At 44.5% G+C, this 19164-nt stretch overlaps 2 protein-coding genes across 5 annotated transcripts; one reads left to right on the top strand and one right to left on the bottom strand.

Moving 5' to 3' along the window:
* Positions 1–1409: 1409 nt before the first annotated feature.
* Positions 1410–14171, top strand: VDAC2 (voltage dependent anion channel 2). Its single transcript, XM_017654044.3, has 10 exons — positions 1410–1590; positions 1788–1842; positions 3353–3421; positions 4204–4253; positions 7672–7824; positions 7913–7965; positions 8623–8850; positions 9803–9953; positions 12354–12411; positions 13789–14171. Exons 2-10 carry the CDS (start codon positions 1812–1814, stop codon positions 13878–13880), a joined length of 885 nt encoding a protein of 294 aa, XP_017509533.1. The 5' UTR covers positions 1410–1590; positions 1788–1811; the 3' UTR covers positions 13881–14171.
* COMTD1 (catechol-O-methyltransferase domain containing 1) lies at positions 13549–18739 on the bottom strand. 4 transcript variants are annotated; one of them, XM_017654047.3, is made up of 7 exons: positions 18528–18733; positions 18241–18368; positions 17916–18021; positions 17701–17819; positions 17547–17601; positions 17135–17268; positions 13549–16212 (listed from the first exon to the last, which is right to left on the bottom strand). In XM_017654047.3, the coding sequence occupies exons 1-7, from the start codon at positions 18619–18621 to the stop codon at positions 16153–16155; spliced, it is 696 nt and encodes a 231-aa protein (XP_017509536.1). In that variant the 5' UTR covers positions 18622–18733; the 3' UTR covers positions 13549–16152. The 4 variants fall into 4 exon arrangements, with proteins under 4 accessions (XP_017509536.1, XP_017509535.3, XP_017509534.1 ...); XM_017654045.3 differs by lacking the exon at positions 13549–16212 and adding an exon at positions 16689–16941 and having other exon boundaries at positions 18528–18730; XM_017654046.3 differs by lacking the exon at positions 17547–17601 and having other exon boundaries at positions 18528–18739.
* Between the last annotated feature and the right edge of the window lie 425 nt (positions 18740–19164).

Raw genomic sequence — 19164 nt, 5'->3', positions numbered from 1 at the left:
TGTCTCTGCCATTAGCCTCACAACAGCATCAAACATAGCTAGAGCAGACCAGTTCCCCGTGGAGCCACGGATGTCAGACCAACCTGTCTGAGCTTGAATGCAGTAATCGGTGCTTCTGGTGCCTGAGCTCTAGGAGCAAAGACTCTTCCATTCTTCTAACACTTCACATGAGTAATTCCCATCACTACCAGGCAAGATTGCTGGCTGCGCTTGCTCAGGGACGGAAGTCCACTTGGCTGCAGCTCTGATCTCGTTTGATTTGGGAAGCCCTATCTAGCTATCCTTTTCTTGGTGTAGGAGAAGGGTGGAACTTCGCAGCGTCTGAGCAGAGGTGTCTTTCAGAGCCAAAGGATCTGGAAAAAAAAGGCTTTGCGCGCGTACTCTGGCTCAATAGCTATTAAAGTCAATGGCTATTAAAGACAACTCATTTAAATTTGTCATTTTATAGATGAGGAAACTGGGGAACAGAGGGGTAAGTTGCTGAGATTGGCGATTGATTATGGAACCTCAATTAACCCCATTTCCATCTCATTAGGTGGCTTATTTTTTCCTGTTCCCTCGGATCCCTCACTGCTACTGCCCACCCAAAGAACCCGAGTGCAACATCCTAATGCCTGGTCAGCATTATCCCTAAATTTTATAGCCGGCTTCACTCATCAAGACAGATCCGGTTCTGAGGGTGTGTAAAGTCCCATTCCTCAGCGGGGCGGAGGCGGCAGAAGAGGAACCGCAAGGCCAGAGCGGGGAAGAGGGGCGGGGCGCCCTGAGACGCGCGCACATACATTCAGGGAGGGGCAGCACCTGCGAGCCTCTAGGCGAGTCCCGCCCAGCATGGCAATGCACCGCGGAGGGAGGCGGACAAGGAAGGAGTGAGGCGGGGGTGGTTCCCTGTGCCCACCTCGTTTCTCTTTCTGGGCCTGGAGAGAGGGTCTTGCAGAAGCGCACTCTGCATTTGCTCAGAGAAGACGCGAGTAACGCCCAGTTGACTCTTTCCAGTTGCCGTATACGGGGATTGTGTCTGCAGACTATGGGAACCATAGCCGAGAAAGGGAGTGAGAAAGGTGTACGTGACTGACGGGCGCGGCGGCAGCACCCAGTTGTGCCCGGTCCCGCAAGGGTACGCGCCTGACGCTCCGCCCCCTCCCGTGACGAGTACGCGAGGGGCCTCCTTCCCAGCCCCCTCCCGCACAGCCCCCACCGCGCTGCCTCCGCCGTTCCTCCGCCTTCTCTCCTTTGGGGTTGTCTTCGTCGCTGCCTGACCCGAGGTCCGCCAGCTTCTGCCTTTCCGGCCTCCGTCGATGGACGGAGACAGCTCACGCAGGGGTCGGGAGTGCCCTTGGTCCAAGTGGCTGTTTCGGAGCGGGTTGGAGTGGCCTACGGACGGCGCCACAGGGATAGGCGCGGCGGACAGCCCCGGGGCCAGTGGTGGGGTCCTAGCGCAGGAAGGACAGGGTTGCGGCGGGCGGAACGGTGTCTCCTTCACTTCGCCCTCCAGGCGCGGCAGCTCCAGCCGCACTCCGAGCTAACCAAGCGGCCTCAACTGCGAGCCGAGCGGCGGCGGTGGCGGCGGCCCCCTCGGGAGACCACTAGGTACTGTCGTGCCCGCCTTACTCCGATCTGGGGATCTAGGCCCCGGCGGCCACGACAGGACGGCTGAGCCGGACTCGTGGTCGGCCCCGGGAGCTAAGATGGCCGCGCCACCCCCGCGGACCCCCGCCTGTCCCTGAGACCCCTCTTCTCTGACCACCTGTGTCCTCTGCTGACGGCACTTCTTGTTTCTTCTTCAGATCACCTCTTCCCGCGGCCTCGCCATGGCAACCTTCGGACAGAGCTGCTCGCGGTGTAAGTAGGGTCTGTGCGGAATGGGGCGACGGTGTCCGGGGAGTCGAAGCCTGTGGACCAAAAAACTGCAGCTTCTTTCCGCCCCATCTCTCCAAGGACTCGGAAATCCCCCCTTTTCCGTAGCCACTGCGCGGTCTGCATCCCGTGGCTCTGCGAAGGAGGAACCCAGATTTTGAGCTGCTTTATTTTGGGTAGGACCAGGCCTGGGGAGTTGGTCTTGGCCGTGTTCACCTTCAGCTTTTGGACTTGCCTTTGATTAATTCAGAAGGAAGAGGTTACTAATTGTTGGTCTTTGAAGGATTGGATTAGCTTTCTGGAGGAAGTAGTAACCCCCTTTGTGAGAGCGCAAGGTCATTATATGCGCTCTTAAGGGCGTGGACGTGCTTTGTAGAATGAATGAGCTGGGGTAACGTGCTCAGATTGCTTGCCCTTAAGCAACGCAGCATTGGCCCAGGAATTGGCATATTAATACATTTAAAGTGCCATTTTATGTATGGTTGATGTAGACACGAGTAAAACGTAGATGGGCGTGTTCTAAGTTACAATCCTAAAATTCCCCAAGTGTTAATTTTTTACTTTCTACTCCAGAATCGTGGTTTAGACGTCAGTGAAGGTTCTAAGGGATATACTGGGGGAGAGGGTCTTGTCTTAGGTTTTGATTGTATCTCATTTGATTAAATCGACCCTTTCCAGTGAATTTTGGCAGATATACCTGTATGCATAGATAGATGTATATGTGTGTATGTGTTTGACTACTTGTACTAGTCCAGTCCTAGGAGGTCCAGCCCATAAGGCACTGTTAGGAAAGAGTATAAAACCTAAATGATTTATTCCCACTAGGATGTTTAAACATTTTAACAGTAAGGTATTAACAAAGGGCCACGTGGTAGAAGCTGCTCGGGCTGAGAGTGGGGGTGGAGGAATTGATAAGGGTCTGGCAATACCTGTTTGAGTTTTTTAAACCTACCAATAATATTAAGACAAATGTAAAGGAAAGATATAACTGGCTTAGGCGATGTCCGGGAAAGAATGTGAACCCTGTAATACTCAGCCAATGAGGAACCAGGGGAGGGACTCACGTACTAGGAGATAAATTATTGGCGCCAAACTCCCCAGGTGTGCCTGCCCACCAGACACCCCATCTTGCAAGACCGTCATTAAAGCATCGCTCCGCTGTTCTCTTTGTCTCTGTGCCCACTTACTGAATTTGGTCCAGTGAGTGTGTTTCTCACAGGCACTACATAAATTTAGGGATACAAAGTCAGTTTTTCTATTTTGGAAGGAATTTCCCAAGTTTGTGTGGCCATTTAATTGTTGTTAATCCATTTTACAAATACGTCTTGGTTGGGGATTACAGTTTTGTTGTAGTTGTGGTGTTATCAAACACACCCCAGCAAGTTGGACTGCTTGAGTTTAAAGATGGCAGTGGGTCATCCTCTAGTAATTGGACAGAAAGTGGGAGAACAAGAATATTAACACTGGAATGTTTCTTCCAATGTATTTCTTACAGCAATATGTATTCCTCCATCATATGCTGACCTTGGCAAAGCTGCCAGAGATATTTTCAACAAAGGATTTGGTAAGAACTTCTAAAAAATTTTAGAAGTGAACATGTGTGTTTGGATTGCTTAGGAAAATTACTTTCTTCAAATTGTGAATACCTTGCTGCATTAATTCTTTTCTTAGATACAGTTTAGCTAAAATTTGTTAATTAAGTACTGTTAACAGTCCACATTTCCCACCATTCTAGTTTGTATAGATTTTTTCAAACCATCATTCAAGGAGTTTACCTTTAAGAAAAAACAGCTGGCCTTTCATTTCCCTCAGATACAGTTTAGGCCTTGGTTGACTACAATTATGATGTATTACTGTTCTGCTTTTGTGGTTGTGACTCCCAGTGGGTTATGGATTTTTTCAGGGGAGTTTGGGTTTTCTTGAAAATTTTATTTCACACACACACCCCTACTTTGCGTTGTCATTTTTCCAGTTAACGATTATTAATCACAAGGGGAGATACCTCTTTGCAACAGTTGTAAGTTTCTGCCTTGTAAACTATTGGCTATTCTGAGATTTAAGTTGATTTTCTGATCTGATATTTAGGTTTAAAAATGGTTTGAAAACATTTGTGTGTGTGCCATATATTCACCAAAACACTAGGCAAAACTGCATAGAGCTTTTCTGTACTTTATGTGTCAGTTCATATAGAATAGCGTAAGTTTTTTTCATTTAAATTTTGTTTTATCAGCACACATTTTTATACCCCTCTGAATATATGAAATTTTTTTTTTTAGTGTGTAATGTATTATTCGTAAGCAGCTTTTATGCAAAAGAATCACTTTGTTATCTTCTCTCTACTTGAAGGTTTTGGGTTGGTGAAACTGGATGTGAAAACAAAGTCATGCAGTGGTGTGGTGAGTTTTAGATTATCTAATAAGTTCTGATGAGCCTTTATATAATTTTTCAACCCATGAAACAGTCGTAACTGAAAGACACCTGTCTGCTTTATCTTAAAGAAGAGACGGAAGTTAATTTTGTCTTAAGGGATTTGCATGTAACTTGATTTATTTTGGCTTTGGATGTGACTTCTGATTTTTGTAGTCTTTTGCCATATAACTTCCTATGTATACACAAAGAACTTAAGCAGGACACTGATCATTTGGGACTGTTTATTCAGTATAAGCTGGAAGGCAGGGAAACTATACTTTTTTGTAACACTTTCTTTTAATGCCTAAAAAACATTAAGCTTTCCGAGCATAAAAATACACAGAAACTCTTGATACCAGTGTACTAATGGTCATACTCTAGCAGCCCTCTTTGGAGAAGATTCCCACCTGCATTTTGTGAATTTAGAGTCCTTATCTTAAAGAGGTTAATATTTTGGTGTTTGGATGCTTGATTTTGCTTAACAAACTCCCTCAAAGAGAGTAAAATTTGTGTAACCTTTTTTCTTCCTCGAAAATTTTTGAGATTGTTTTGGGGATGGATATAATGTGTGCATATTGAATATTATTGATTATTTTGAAAAGTTCTTATAGTTAACTCCCTTAGTGCATGTAACTATTTAAAATGCATTATGTATTTTTGTTATTAAAATTCATCCTGTAGTTTTTTTAATGCCCAGACTTGGATTTCTGGGGTTCCATTTTGGTTGTACCTGTCATTTGGTTTCTTTGCTCTAAAAAGAAGCCTGACTGTGCAGTGTGGTTGGACTTACTTGACTCAAGGTAAAAAGTTACAGGCAGTGTCTTAGATGGGTTTGTTTTTTGTGTTCTTAAGCTATTGAGGCCCTTACACTTGCTGTGTATTTGTTGAAACACAAAAGGCCTCCTTTAAAAAAAAAAAAATGTATAAGACTCAATTCTTGTGTTTAAAAAGCTTATTGGCTGGCTAGAGAGACAAACTGAACTTTAAACACTCAGAGACCTTATAGATCTTATACTAAATACTTATATAGTATAGATCTTATACTAGATAAATAAAAATGTTTGTTGGAAAAGAAAGTTTTATTGTGGACAGGTTTAAGGAATATTTATGGAAATAGGTTTAAGATCATGAAGAATGTATAGGAGTTTGGTTAGATTACATCATGTTTTTGTTTCCATTTAATGTATATAATTCATCAAGTGTGGTACTGATTTTATGTACCTGACCCCAAATAAGTCGCACTAATGGCTGGTTCTGTTTTCTCACCTGAACAGCAGAGATGTCCAGGCCACCCCAGAATGTAGACATCTAAATGTCTTCGTGATGGAGCGAAGGGTGTAAGCTCTGCCAGTGGTGGCATCTGGCCCAATTTCGGTCCCTCAGTGTGATCTTGGTTTTGTGTCTTGAGGATTCCTTGGCATGTATATAGGCTGACTCTTAATTATGTGGACTGATGGATGGCAGTGGGTGGGTCTTCAAGTCACTAGTCAATGTCATTCACAGTTAAAAATAGCTGCTCATACACATTCCCCATTCCAAGTATCTGCTAGAACATGCTCCATGTATATATTTTTAATAATAATCTCCTTTTGTGTGGAGCACATGAAAATGCGCAGAGCTTTTCACAGTGCCAGTCTAGTTTAGTCCTTCAGAGGTCGGTTTTGTTAACTACAATTGAGGAAACACCCAGAAAAGTGAAGTGTCTTCCTCAGTGTTACTTGTTTAGTAAATGACAGCCAGAACTGAATGCCACAACTCTAACTTTATATCCAGTGTGCTTTCCTAATGTAATCTGTGCTTTTTAGTGTGGGCATTCAGTGCCAAGCTTTGATTGGAAATTCCTATTAATGAATGCATGTAATTTCAGAGATTGTAATTAAGACCTGAGGATTTGAGTCTGTTTCACTGCAGAGTAGTAGTTATACAAATGTTCTCCCTTCTAAGTGAAGGATGATTGGCCTTTTCCCCTATTGATATAGCTTTTCATAATTCCACACTCTGCAGGTGTCAGTTTCAGGTTAAAGTTCTCCATTAGTTCAGGTCAGTTGTCTTCTGTAGACTGGGCTTTCCAGTTTCCAAAAGTTATAGCTGTCATTAGCAGTCAGATTGTGAATCAAAACCCTCAGAGCATTTTGATGCTTTATCTTGAAGATTTCAGTGTCTGCCTGTATAGTGAGCTTTGAAAGATTATTAGCTTTCTGGATTTATTTGTAGTAGATTGAAAGTTTAAGTATGCCCTCTTCCATATTATGCTTTACTCTTAATTGATGTGCAATTAGTGATTAGCAAGTTACTTATATTTGCTTCAAACAAGATTATATAATGCACTTCATGTTCCTTGTATTAGATTATTTTTTTCTGATATGTTATACATAATATAGTTCATATTATGCATGATATAAACCAGTTGAGTGTATTTCCTATAATTTCTTCCCCTTTTTTATAAGATTGTGAAAGATACTTGGAAAGGCATGAAACTTGGTGAAGTCTCTTTATCTCAGGAAAACAGAATATTGGTACCGAAGAATTAAATTTTTTTTTTTCATGGCATGGATTCCTACAGTGGAGTACTTTCCTTTTAAGGATTTTCAGTAAACAGTTCATTATGAATAGTGTGTCAGTTATTACAAACTCTGATTTTAATATTAGGGATCTGTGATTAACCATAATCATTTTTTTAGTGTTTTATTCAATATTGGGTAGACTGGATTCAGTGCCAGAACATCCACCGCTCACCCAACAAACTAATTTTTGAATCCCAAATAAAATCACCCGATTTAGCAGAAGTTTCCTTAAAAAAGTATACAGTTTGTTATTCATTTGAGAATTAGATACAGGTTAACTTGTGATCAGTTCCTTGGAAATGTCAGCTGTAAATAGGGTGACAGTAATTTATAGGCTGACTTGTCATTCTTACCTATACTCAAGACAGTAGCAGAGAGTTGGAGTATTCAAAAAGCTAGAAAAAAGAGTATTAGTGATATCACAGTTGACTCTTGAATAACATAGGTTTCAACTGCACAGGTCCACTTGTATGTGGGTTTTTTTTCAATGAATATATTGGAAAACTTTTTGGAGTTCTGTGACAATTTGAAAAAATTTCCCCTAGCTTACTTTGTTATAAGAATACAGTATATGATATGTACAGCATACAAAATGTCTTAATTGACTTACTGTTACTAGTAAGGCTTGCAGTCCACAGTAGGCTATCAGTATAAACTTTTGGGGAGTCAAAAGTTACATTTGGATTTTTGACTGTGTGCTGCCCCGCACCCCACCCCACCCCCTGCCATTGTCAAGGATCAACCATACTGTTTCAGTGGGGTTTTTTTGTTTTGTGTAAGTTAGGCAGTGGATTCTTTTATACTTATGAGAAAGTCCATGAATTATTTATTGTCTTACTAGGAATTCTCAACATCTGGTTCATCTAATACAGACACTGGTAAAGTTACTGGGACCTTGGAGACCAAATATAAATGGTGTGAGTATGGTCTGACTTTCACAGAAAAATGGAACACTGATAACACTCTGGGAACAGAAATCGCAATTGAAGACCAGGTAAGATTCTGAAAACGTGCTTTAATACTAATTTTATTTTTTGTTTCAAAAAGGAAAAAGCTGAAAAATTCTTTTTTTTTCAAAATAGATTTGTCAAGGTTTGAAACTGACATTTGATACCACCTTTTCACCAAACACGGGGTAGGCATGGATAGACATTTTTATTTGCTTTAAATCTAAAAATATTTCTCTTCTGCATGTTTAGGGAGGATTCACATTTACTGTTTAATAGTTTATAAGGCTAGTGGTAGTGAATAGTTTCTTCTTTGTACTTTGTACTTTGTAGGCTAGTAATAGTTTGTGGTAGTGAATTTCTGTTTCTGCATTTGGAGCATGAGTACTGTGTTGCTATTGCTGGCTTGCTGTAGGTGTTTCGTTTTTTTTGTATGTGTATGTATGTATAAAATAATACTGAAAAGTCTGGTTTATACCCCTTTTCCCCTACTTTAATACATGTTGGTCATTTTCCTGTAACATTACATATGCTGCAGTGTGATTATTTGTCTCTTCATTATGGCAGTAACTTAGGTAATGAACATGTTTCTAATAGGTTTTTGTGACTAATAGCTAGTTCTGCAAAGCAGTCTTCCTGTAGTGGTAGCAGTCCATTTACCCCATTGCGCTGTTGTGGAGTTCATTGAACTGTATTTTTTTATTTTATGATTATCCTACTACTAATTTTACTCCCCAGTTATACTGCAGTTCATTTAAATCTGTTTTGTGCCCCTCTGTGCAGAAGTTATATGTTTAAGTTTTTCCCTGTGGTGTCAGTTTTAAGTCAGTTTATTCTTTTTCCAGAAAGAAAAGTGGTAAAATCAAGTCTTCTTACAAGAGGGAGTGTATAAACCTTGGTTGTGATGTTGACTTTGATTTTGCTGGGCCTGCAATCCATGGTTCAGCTGTCTTTGGTTATGAGGGCTGGCTTGCTGGGTACCAGATGACCTTTGACAGTGCCAAATCAAAGCTGACAAGGAATAACTTTGCTGTTGGCTATAGAACTGGAGACTTCCAGCTACACACTAATGTGTAAGTATTTTTTTTCTGTGGGATATTATGTAGGACTTTTGGGTGATATTGATACCTCCTGTCATCTCTCTGAATCTAGGTACAACCTAGATGATTTCTCCTAATGTAAAAAGACTGTCTTTGGGCATTACCTAGGGTGCTTCTCAAAAGTGTATAGTAAAAAAATGTTGGTTTGGAGGATTTAATAATAAGGGTAACTGTTGTAACGGTGTATATTCGAAACCAACATAAGACTGTATATCAGTGATACTTTTGTAAAAAAAATGTTGGTCTGACTTGGTGCTGAGAGTGAGTTGTTCATTTCATATGAGGCTTGGTATGCTTTTGATTTTTGGAAGAGGCTAAGACATTGCCAAACTCTACCAGTGTATTCATTTGACATAATTGTCTATGATGTGCAAGGTGCTAATTTGATATAATTGCCTATAATATATGGTGTTTTTACCTAACCCAAATACATGTGGGAGAGACTTAGAAAGAATATTTTTGCCTTATAAAAATAGTGAATTCTGTGTAACACAAGTACAAAGAAGAAACCCATAATTTCCCCACCTAAATATATAATTTTTGTTAATTGTTAAATGTTTTGGTGTTTCGTTTTTTTTGTATGTGTATGTATGTATAAAATAATACTGAAAAGTCTGGTTTATACCCCTTTCCCCCTACTTTAATACATGTTGGCCGTTTTCCTGTAGCATTACATATGCTGCAATGTGATTATTAGTATGGTAATTCTGCTCTGTGGATGTAACATGACGTATTTGACCAGTCCTTGTTTTTGGATATAGGCTGGGAAAACAGCCTTTACAACTTCCTCAGGTTTTCAGTAGAACATTAGAGACCCATATGAACAGTTGTTTTTATTTAGAACTAATGCTGCATCATCAGCCTAGTGCCTAAGATGTTATTACATTGACTATTCTAAATTTTACCAATTTAAAATATCTTAAAGCAATGATGGGACAGAATTTGGAGGATCAATCTATCAAAAAGTATGTGAAGATCTTGACACTTCAGTAAACCTTGCTTGGACATCAGGTACCAATTGCACTCGCTTTGGCATTGCAGCTAAGTATCAGTTGGACCCTACTGCTTCCATTTCTGTGAGTATTGCTATGGGCTTAGGATGGGGTTTTGGTTGTGGGTATCATTAGTCTTTGAGTATATTGAATTGTGTTGAAAACTTGACCTGTGGTTCACACAATCCCTAGTTTATACACAGGTGGGATTAGAATTTGGAATGCTGCCTTATCACTGAAGACAGTGTTAGAGAAGTTTGATATTTAGGCCCTGGGAAGCCAGTGTTTTGGGTCCTGGGTAGTTCTTGTTGGGGAGTAATAGCACTTTGTTACTTTGTCATTCTGTGAGGAATAGTACTTTGTTACTTTGACTTTGTCTTTTTATGGTTTACAAAATATCTTCATATTTGATCTGAGAGGTCAGTGGTACACTTGCCATTTTGCACATAAAGAAACCAAAGCTAGGAGAAAGAGAGGACTTAGCACTGCTAAGGAGAGAGGGAAGACGGGGTAGTCCAGGACAAGACTGCATGTCTTGAGTTCCCCCTTGAACAGGCTAACCATCTAGCTCATCCTGCTTTGCCTGGGACTATGCCGGCTTTAGCACTAATTCCTGCATCCCAAAGACTCCCTCCCTCCTGCCCCCACCCATCCAGGGTTAGCTGGGTCTGCTGACCAACCACCCTAGTCCTGTCCTTAGGCTCTTTTTGGTATTCCTTCCCTCAGTCATAGTGGGTTGAGGTAGGGAGTGCAGTGTGGTATAAAGGTATAAAGGGGCTGGCTTCAGTTTCAGGCAGATGAGCCAGCTGTTTGTGTGTCAGTTTGTGCTGGACTATACTGGGAATGAAAGAAAGTTAAACCTATGATGAGAGTTACTTCTGCTACATAAAGTGATCTTCATTCTTGAGAACTGTATGTCTTGATAATTTAGGCAGTTGAATTTAGCCCCATTCTTGTTTGACCTTAGCACAATTGTAATCAGCGAGAAGGAGTAGCACCCAGAAAGCTTTTCCCATTGGCAAGGCAGTAATACATTTGTTTTTCCCTTCTATTTCTAACTGCACTGCAGCAACTAAGACCTTAGGAGTCACACAGCACTGTTCTCTGGTAGCTCCTTTGTTCTGCTTTTCAAATGTATGTCTGTGACACCAGCACAGATGTAATGCCAACTGAAGATGCAGCTCTCATAGCCTAAAATGGAAAGGCATCTTGGGGCCTGTGAGCCATTGAGTGACTCGTGGGGATTACCCAGCATTTCCCACCTAAGTAGTGCTGCATTGTCCCAGTTGAGCATTACTCCATCACAATTTCATGGTTGACTCCTATTCTAAAATAATTGGAGTTTATATCCAGTGTTAGACTATTAGTTTGTTGGGCACAAGATGGTCACTAGTTTGGCATTTCTTCCTTAGACAAATAACTCATATTATTGGTGGCTCATGAAGACTTGGCAGTAGTGTCAAGTGAATTTGTATACCGTTTATGTGACTTTTGCCTGTGGTTACATCATTTTTCTCTCTGGGTTGGGCTGTTTTGATTTTACACATTAAGGAGTGTAGACATCACATCATTTCCAAATCTATTTTGAACCCAGAGGCTATATGGTACCTTTTTTACTACCATAGCACCCAAAATGCTGAAGAGCGGTTACCTAGCTAGACAGCTTAGGCCCTGGAGATTTGTTAAGGTGCCCCATTTACAGCCATAGGCACCTGGTGTGGCTTAATGATAGTAGTGGGAGAGAATAGCACTTTTCTTTACCATGTTTTGCTCTCTGGAGTCCCTTTCAGCTCTTGAAGTCTGTGACTAAATACTTAGGTAATAGAGTTTTGCAAGGAGGGCAAGGCCTGGATTGGTAAAAGCCGCCGCATTGGAACTTCTAAGGCATGGTCTAGTTACATAGAGCCCGGACCCACGGGCATTAACTAAAATTGAGAATGTGAGGTAAAGGATTTTTAGTCGATCTGTTTCTTCGGGGGAAGTGCTTGTCATTTGGAGATTTGGAACATTCATGGTTCTGAATCTTTAGGAAGATCCCTGAAAGTAGTAATGTGTGTGACTGAATCATAAATTTAAACTTGACATACCACACTGTGAGGCTGGTGTGTGCCACAGCCAGTGAACCTGGTGAACTTTCTATTAGTCACATTTGGGCATGGTTTTACTGTGCTAGATTAGACTCAACAAGGACGATTTTTATGAGAGCTGCTTAGGCTTTTGTACCACACGGACAGTTTGGAGTCTGTAGACACATCCCAGTAGATAAGGTAGATAAGAGTGTTGTGTCCTGTGACAATATGGTTTTTGAGTTTAATGGCTAAGAATTAAGTGGTACCTGGCTTTTGTTTGGCTTAATAACTACTAAATTTTATTAGCTCACATGTGAATAAAGAAGCTGGACACTTCATGATTGTATGACAGGGAAACCTGCAGGGGCTTTATCTCCACTTGGAAATGTTTCTTACAGTTGTTTCTGCATTTTAGGCAAAAGTCAACAATTCTAGTTTAATTGGAGTGGGCTATACTCAGACACTGAGGCCTGGTAAGTATTCCTGATAATAGGATTGTTCTGATAGTCTTTTAACTAGTTTGCACTTCTCAGCTTATTTTGCAAATATAGGGGAGTAATAGAATTTGTTACTTTGTTATTCTGTGGGGAATAGTACTTTGTTACTTTGACTTTGTCTTTTTATGGTTTACAAAATATCTTGACATTTTGTAAGCACACAGAAGAGTACATTGAACACGTTTACCTTTTGTCACAGTTTCGTATGTATTCCTCTGCTTTTTTTGTCTTTGCTAGGTTGTTTGGAAGTTGCAGCTATCTCATGACACTTCCCTAAATATTCAGCATGCATCTCCTCAGAATAAGAACCTTTTACTGTTCTGCATAATCACAAAACATTCCACCTAAGAAAGTTATCAGTGATACCATATTACTATTTAATACCCGTTCTCTATTCACTTTCCTCACTTGTACCTAAAATGTCTTGTAATATTCCTATCTACAGTTATAGTTCACTCATTGCTTTGGTGGTTTGGTCTGTATAATCTCATTTTGAGATTATACATATTTTGGGCCTTGCTGTGTTTTCTTCTCAAACTTAAGTGTGTGCATGAATAATCTGGAGAATCTTGTGAAGATGCAGATTCTGATCCCACTAATCTGAAATAAGGGAGGGGTTCTGTCTTTCTAACAGGCTCGTCTGTGATGTCAATGTCACTGGTTTTTGAACCACCATTTGAATAGCAACGTTCTAAAGCACCTGGGACTTTTTCCTCTTCAAAATATGTATTTTTCCCCAGAGTTGTTACTTTTGACTATCTTGAAACCTAAAGAAAGGAATGGTACCATGAACACCCATAGACCTTACTCACCAATTACTACCATTTACCACGTTTTCATGCATAATCCTTTTTTTCTCCACGTGCCCTTATGAATTACTTACATGTATATTTTGCAGATCTGTAGATACATCACCCCTGGCATGTATTTCCTAAGAGTAAGACTTTGTTCATTATTACAATACCATTGTCACAGCTAAGTCAGTTAACATTAGTTGAATACCGATGTGTAGTGTATATATTAAGATGTCCCCATGTCTCTCTTTATTGTAGTTTTTCCTTTCCAGAATCCAGTTATGATTTTCTTTTAGTTTGGACAGTGTATCATTGAACATTATTGTATTTTCTAGAACACTTTGAACTTTATTAACATTTTTAAGCTCTTGACTTGGCTTACCAAGGACAGTGCCAACATTCTCTGTGGTATCTCAGACACTCCCAAGTGCCCTCTGGTGGCTGTCTCTGGTAGATCAGTTTTGAAGAAAAGTGACAGGCGGGCTCTGGGGTGATTATTAAAGACTGTAGACTCTCATGCAGTGTTTCAGGCATGTCGTGGTTGTCCTCTTGTTTACAGGTGTGAAGCTTACACTGTCTGCGCTGGTAGATGGGAAGAGCATTAATGCTGGAGGCCACAAGCTTGGGCTTGCCCTGGAGTTGGAGGCTTAATCTAGCCAAAAGAAACCTCTGGAAATGGATGTCGGAAAGATTTGGCCTTAATATTATTTCCAGTATGACCAGCAGGCTTTCCTCCCACAAAGAAGGTGATCAGAACAAAGGATGATCTAAACAAGAGCTGTATTTTAAATATTTAGACAGTTACTTGTTAGCTGGTTTCTAGTTGAATTGGTTATCTAGTTACCAATGCTGCAGTCTTGCAGTCACCTATACATTATTTAAATGTATTTAACTGTTAAATCTGCTACCCACCAATAATGAAATAGACCTTTATGAAAACTGTGTGGTTGTGTGCATGTTTGTTTTTATGTTCCTTTTAACATGGAATTTTGCCATTGAATGAGATGGATCAGTGGAACTTTTAAGAGGAGGTTAAAAAAATTTAGTTGAATTCAACCATGGTTAGAAGTACTTTTCATATTCCTAAGCATTACAGATTATGAATAAACAAGTATATGTAATTAGTGAGTCCCAAGTATTTGCAGAGTTAGAAATTTGCCAGCTAAGGTAGAATCTCTCTGGTATCTAGCTGAGCATTTTGCCTTTTACCTAAATCTGTGCCACAAAGTCCTCTGTGTCCTTACAGCAACTCTGATGAGCTTTTTAGACTACAGTAAGAGGATACATGCCTTTATATCTTCAGTTTGTAAGTTTGTGCAACATCACTGAATTGTTAACCTCAGGTTGCACTGGAGAGTAAGCAATTAAGTTAGTTAAATGAAGGGATGGTGTGAAAGTTAAAAGTATACATGTCACCCTGCAGGCTGCTGCAATGGGAAATGAGCCAGGCCCTAATAGGTGGAATGGGCCTAGATGTAGGGAAATGGAGTAAGGTGTATAGACAATGTCACTAGCCAGAGGGATTGTGAGGGGATTATACAGGCCCAGGGAGAGGTCATCACTCATTTCTGTCTAGTCAGACAGTGAAAAGTTTGGGCTTACATTTGAGACCAGAGGCAATGTCTTCAGTCTTTGTGGCCATTAACCTTCACCTGAACTTGGGCTGAGTGATAGAAATAAACAGGTGATTTCCAGTTGGGAAAGCAGAGCAACTTTTTTGATGGGAAGAGATAGTTTGAAGGATATGATCAAAGGTTAGAGAAGGAGATCTATTCAACAGATTTGTAATGTTAGACCCGAGATACAGTTTGAAACCTGAGAACAAGTAAGAAAATGTGGTATACCTTAAGGCCCATTACTCAAAAAGTGACACATTCTGAACATTTCCAGGTCAGAAGAACCTGATGAGATGAGAAAGCCTAACAAAATTTCACGTATTTTGGTGTCTCTGGTCTAAGGGACTGGCTGGAATGGCCCACGTGAACAACACGCACATGCTTGATAGCAGAAAGTTGGACCTGGAACCAGTTTGAGTCAGGGCCTCTTGCTAGGTAAGAGGAAAAACAGGAAGATGTCTGTGCACACTAGGTGTGAAAGCACCTCACGTGTGTTTGGGATAGATGAGAGAAGTGCGAAGTAGAGTGGCAGACTCAGGCTGCTGGGGTGCTCAGCAGGGAGGAGACTGCTCATAGGACTGGGGGCATCTGAACCCCTCTGGATGGCTGCTGCCCTTCAGCTACTGGTGGCCCACCCTCATGCTGTGGCTGGGGTTCAACAGGTCCAATACTTTGGACTAGGGGTGTGACCGTATGGTGTGGCACAAGTGAGTTACCAGTTTGTCAGGGACCTATTTACAGTAAAGTGGACCTACTCACCCGTGTGCATCTTAAGCTTTCGTGAATGGGAGAGAAGGGTAAGTTTACAGTGGAGCTGTAGGATTATTAAAGGCACCAGCAGTGGGCTCTTGTGACCCTGGATGTACCAGCTTTCAGGTGTACACCACTGAGGCCTAACCAGGTGGTGGCAAAACCTAAGTGTATTATAGGCTGATGCCACTTCTGTCTGACATGTGTTAGTGTAAAGAAAATAGATCTGAGCCTGGTATTCACTTGTGGACTGGAGATAAGATCTGTGGCACTGGGGAGATGTAAACAAAAGAAGTGAAGCACCTGGCTCCCTTTCCATCTCTGCTCATAGATGTTGGTGCTGGAAAGCCTAACTTTCCCTTCATCTTCCTCTGGGAAGCTTGTTAAAAATTGCTGTACTGATGGTCGTTTACTGTATTATAGGCCTGTCTGCTTCACATCTCTCTGACCAATGATCCTACCTGGTCCCTCACTTTCCTCCAGGGTGTCAGGGGGAGAACAGATACATACTTAAGTCAACATTGAAGTCTTCAGGGCTAAGCCAAGTGGCCTGATTCTCAGAGGTGATGTCCACTGACCAGGGCCTCCACTGCAGAGGTGAGGCTGAGCTGACAGTTCTGTGAAAACAGGCAAATGGCCAGCAGAACTGGCATAACCTACAGAAGGGGCAACCCTGGGCCCCTCGCAAGGCCTCTTTCCTGTTTTCAGGTCCCAGATAAGGTCTACCCACCAGTCCCAGCTTTATAGGAACTTCATTCACTTGCCCCTCTGAGGAAGAGAGGAAGGAGAACAAGGAGAGCTCCACACCAGCGTCTGTGGAGCGGAGGCAAACCTGAGTTGCTGGGGGTCTCTGACCAGTGGCATGTGGCTAGGTCAATTCAGATGTTATATCCTGCCTCCAGTCAGCTGGAGGCTGTTGTGGTTCGGCCACAGCCTTGGTGTCCGGCGACCCTCAGCAGTGTGCCAGGGAGATGAATGCCTGACCTCAAGGATCCTTTTTTGCTGAAGAGCTGCCCTAGTCAGTGCTGGGCTTTCCTTCCCTATTCCACTTCCCAGTATCCCACTTTGCTTGTGACTATGGAGTCTCAGAAGATTGTGAAATCAGGCCCCACTTTATTGTAGGATTTAAAACAGGGTCAACGGCAGGGGGTTCTGAGGTCCCCTCCCTGGAGGCCACTAGCTAGGTAGGGACCTTAGATCTTGAAGGCTAATGTGAGGCCATCGCCCAGTGGCAGGAGGCTGATGTGGACCCTGGCGTCCCGCAAGATGCGCTCATTCAGGTTTCGCACGCACTGTGCCGCTGTATCCCGCGGTTGGGCCTGCAGCACCTCCCCACGCCACAGGACCTGTGGGGCGGGGCATTACGGAGGGCCAGGCCTCAGAGGGAGGTGCCTGAGCAGGCTGGGCAGGACTAGAGCAGGAGAGCCTGGCGCATGGGCTTGAGTCGGAGTTTATGGGAGTACACTGGATGGGGCTCAGGGCGGAGCCAGGGTAGAAGATGGGGACCTAGCCCTAGGGAGTCCTTTCTTTACTGCTTACGTTGAGGACAGCGAGGACACCTCCAGGTCGCAGCAGCTGCAGGCACCGCTCATAGTAGGCAGCACAGTTCTCCTTGTCTGCGTCCACCACGGCCATGTCGTATGTGCCGGCCTCATCAGCGGCCAGGAGCTCATCTTGCGGGGGAGGGAGGGGCAGATGCTGCTACGTCTGCAGGCCTCAGCTGCTGGAAGCCCCTGTCCAGGCTGGCTCAGGCACTGGGACCACTCAGGGCCTCTGGTGGCCTTAAGGGTGCCGGCCCTGCCACCCTGCATGTGGCTGCATACCATGCAACCCGGTAGTGGGGGACTGGGTTGAGGTTGACCCAAGCTTGTCTGGCGGACCTGTCACTAGCTTGGGCCCCGTGGCCCCATTTGGGAAAGGGTGTCAAAGCTCTTTCTGCTCCATTGCTCACCCAGGGTCTCCAGGGCGGGCTTCAACCGAAGGTCGATCTTATGCTCCTCCTCAGCCTGTGGACCGAGTGGGGTCAGAGCCAGCATATCCCTTGTGGAACTGGGAGTACGGGGCTCCAGGGGCCTGATAGGGCCTTAGGTGTGTGGGACACTCACCTGCCTCCACAGGGGCCTCCCCAGCTCCGGTGGCCCTGCGTTCACCTCGCAGGTAACCACGCGCCCGGCTGGGGGCAGCGCCAGGGCCAACGCTAGGGCTGAGTAGCCTGTGAAAGTGCCTGAAGACAGGGACACGGTCAGGGTCAGGCTCAGGCCAGAGTGGAGGGGGAGGCTAGCCCGGTGACTGTCCCCTAGTGATCCTGGCCGCGCCCTACCCAGGTCCAGCGCCTTCTTGGCCTTGATGAGCCGCGCCAGGTTGGCCAGAAGCTGGGCCTGTTCACAGGTCATCATGGAATCCCCCTGCGGCTGCTCCAGGGTCAGCTGTGTGTGGAGAGGGTCTCATCAGCTCTGCCAGTCACTCAGGCGAGCCTCAGGCTCAGATCCCCAGCGCGGACTATGGGCGTGGCCTGGTGGAGGGCGGGGACCGGCTTCAGGGAACTCCCACCGCGCCCCGTAGGTCTGAGAAGCCCGGAAACCTAGACCGCCGCCACCGGCCCAAGGTCACACGAGAGCACGTGGGGTTCGCCCGGCCCTGCTGACCAGCCGCAGGCTCCGCAGTGCCGGGTGCTCCCGCATGGAGCGGCTCAGCAGATACTGCCACAGGGGGCTGTCCTCAGGCGGCAGCAGGCGCTTCTCTCGCCGGGATAGCCATGGAGGGCACCGTCGCCCTGCCGGGGAGAGGGTGCTGGCTCAGGGCCTGGGACTCCAGGGCGCTAGGGCTGCGCTTCGGCCGCAGCCAGCCTCGTGGATTCACGGGCGCCGCTCCCGCGCCCGCCCCTGCCCGCGGCGGTCTCTGCGGAGGGTGCCGCAGGCCTGGCCCTACTCACCGAGGAAGAGCCCAGTGGCGAAGGCGGCGCCCAGCGCGGCCGAGCCCAGGGCCAGCGCGGCGGGTAGAGAGAGCCGGGGCACGGGCTGGGTCATAGTGCGGGCAGGAGGCGGCGGCGTCCAAGTCACTTGTGCTGGGGCTACTGGGACCCGTGGACCCTCCAGGCTCCGCCTTGTTCAGGCACTGCCTGCGGAGCCGCGGCCTCGATTGCCATCTCGCGGCCACACAGTCTTACTGCAAGCCCTGCTCGAGCGAGTCGGGCGCCGCCTGGTGGCCGAGCTTGGAACTGCGCCCTGCGGGGACTAAGCCCTGCATCTGGGGTCTAGGATCTCCTCCAGAAGAAGCCTGCGGTCTAGGGGCCTGGGTTAGGGAGGAAATATTTGATGCGCTACCCGCCTATGCTTCTTCCTCATCGCTACCATTTCTTCTGAGACCCTCGGGCATATCTCGGTGGGTGGGCCATTAGTATAACAGGATAGTAAGGAATACAAAGTGAAAGAAATTTAAAGGAACCCCAGGAGGAATCAGGGGAGGCCTCTTGGTGGAGGGACCAAGGGTGTCAGGTTGAAGGAGTGAAGGACTTGATTTTGGGGGACACGAATACAGGTGGGGCTCAGGAGCCCTGGGCCAGGTCTGGT

Source organism: Manis javanica, chromosome 7, assembly GCF_040802235.1.
Source record: "Manis javanica isolate MJ-LG chromosome 7, MJ_LKY, whole genome shotgun sequence".
NCBI lineage: Eukaryota > Metazoa > Chordata > Mammalia > Pholidota > Manidae > Manis > Manis javanica.
This window is presented reverse-complemented; position numbering and strand designations above follow the sequence as displayed.

Coding starts and splice junctions, on each gene's coding strand:
- VDAC2 (XM_017654044.3), top strand. CDS start 1,812: ATGGCAACCTTCGGACAGAGCTGCTCGCGGT. Junction 4,254..7,671: donor CAAAGTCATGCAGTGGTGTG/GTGAGTTTTAGA, acceptor TTGTCTTACTAG/GAATTCTCAACATCTGGTTC. Junction 8,851..9,802: donor TTCCAGCTACACACTAATGT/GTAAGTATTTTT, acceptor AATATCTTAAAG/CAATGATGGGACAGAATTTG.
- COMTD1 (XM_017654045.3), bottom strand. CDS start 18,621: ATGACCCAGCCCGTGCCCCGGCTCTCTCTACCCGCCGCGCTGGCCCTG. Junction 18,369..18,527: donor CGCCACTGGGCTCTTCCTCG/GTGAGTAGGGCC, acceptor TCTCCCCGGCAG/GGCGACGGTGCCCTCCATGG. Junction 16,942..17,134: donor GTGTCCTCGCTGTCCTCAAC/GTAAGCAGTAAA, acceptor CCCGCCCCACAG/GTCCTGTGGCGTGGGGAGGT.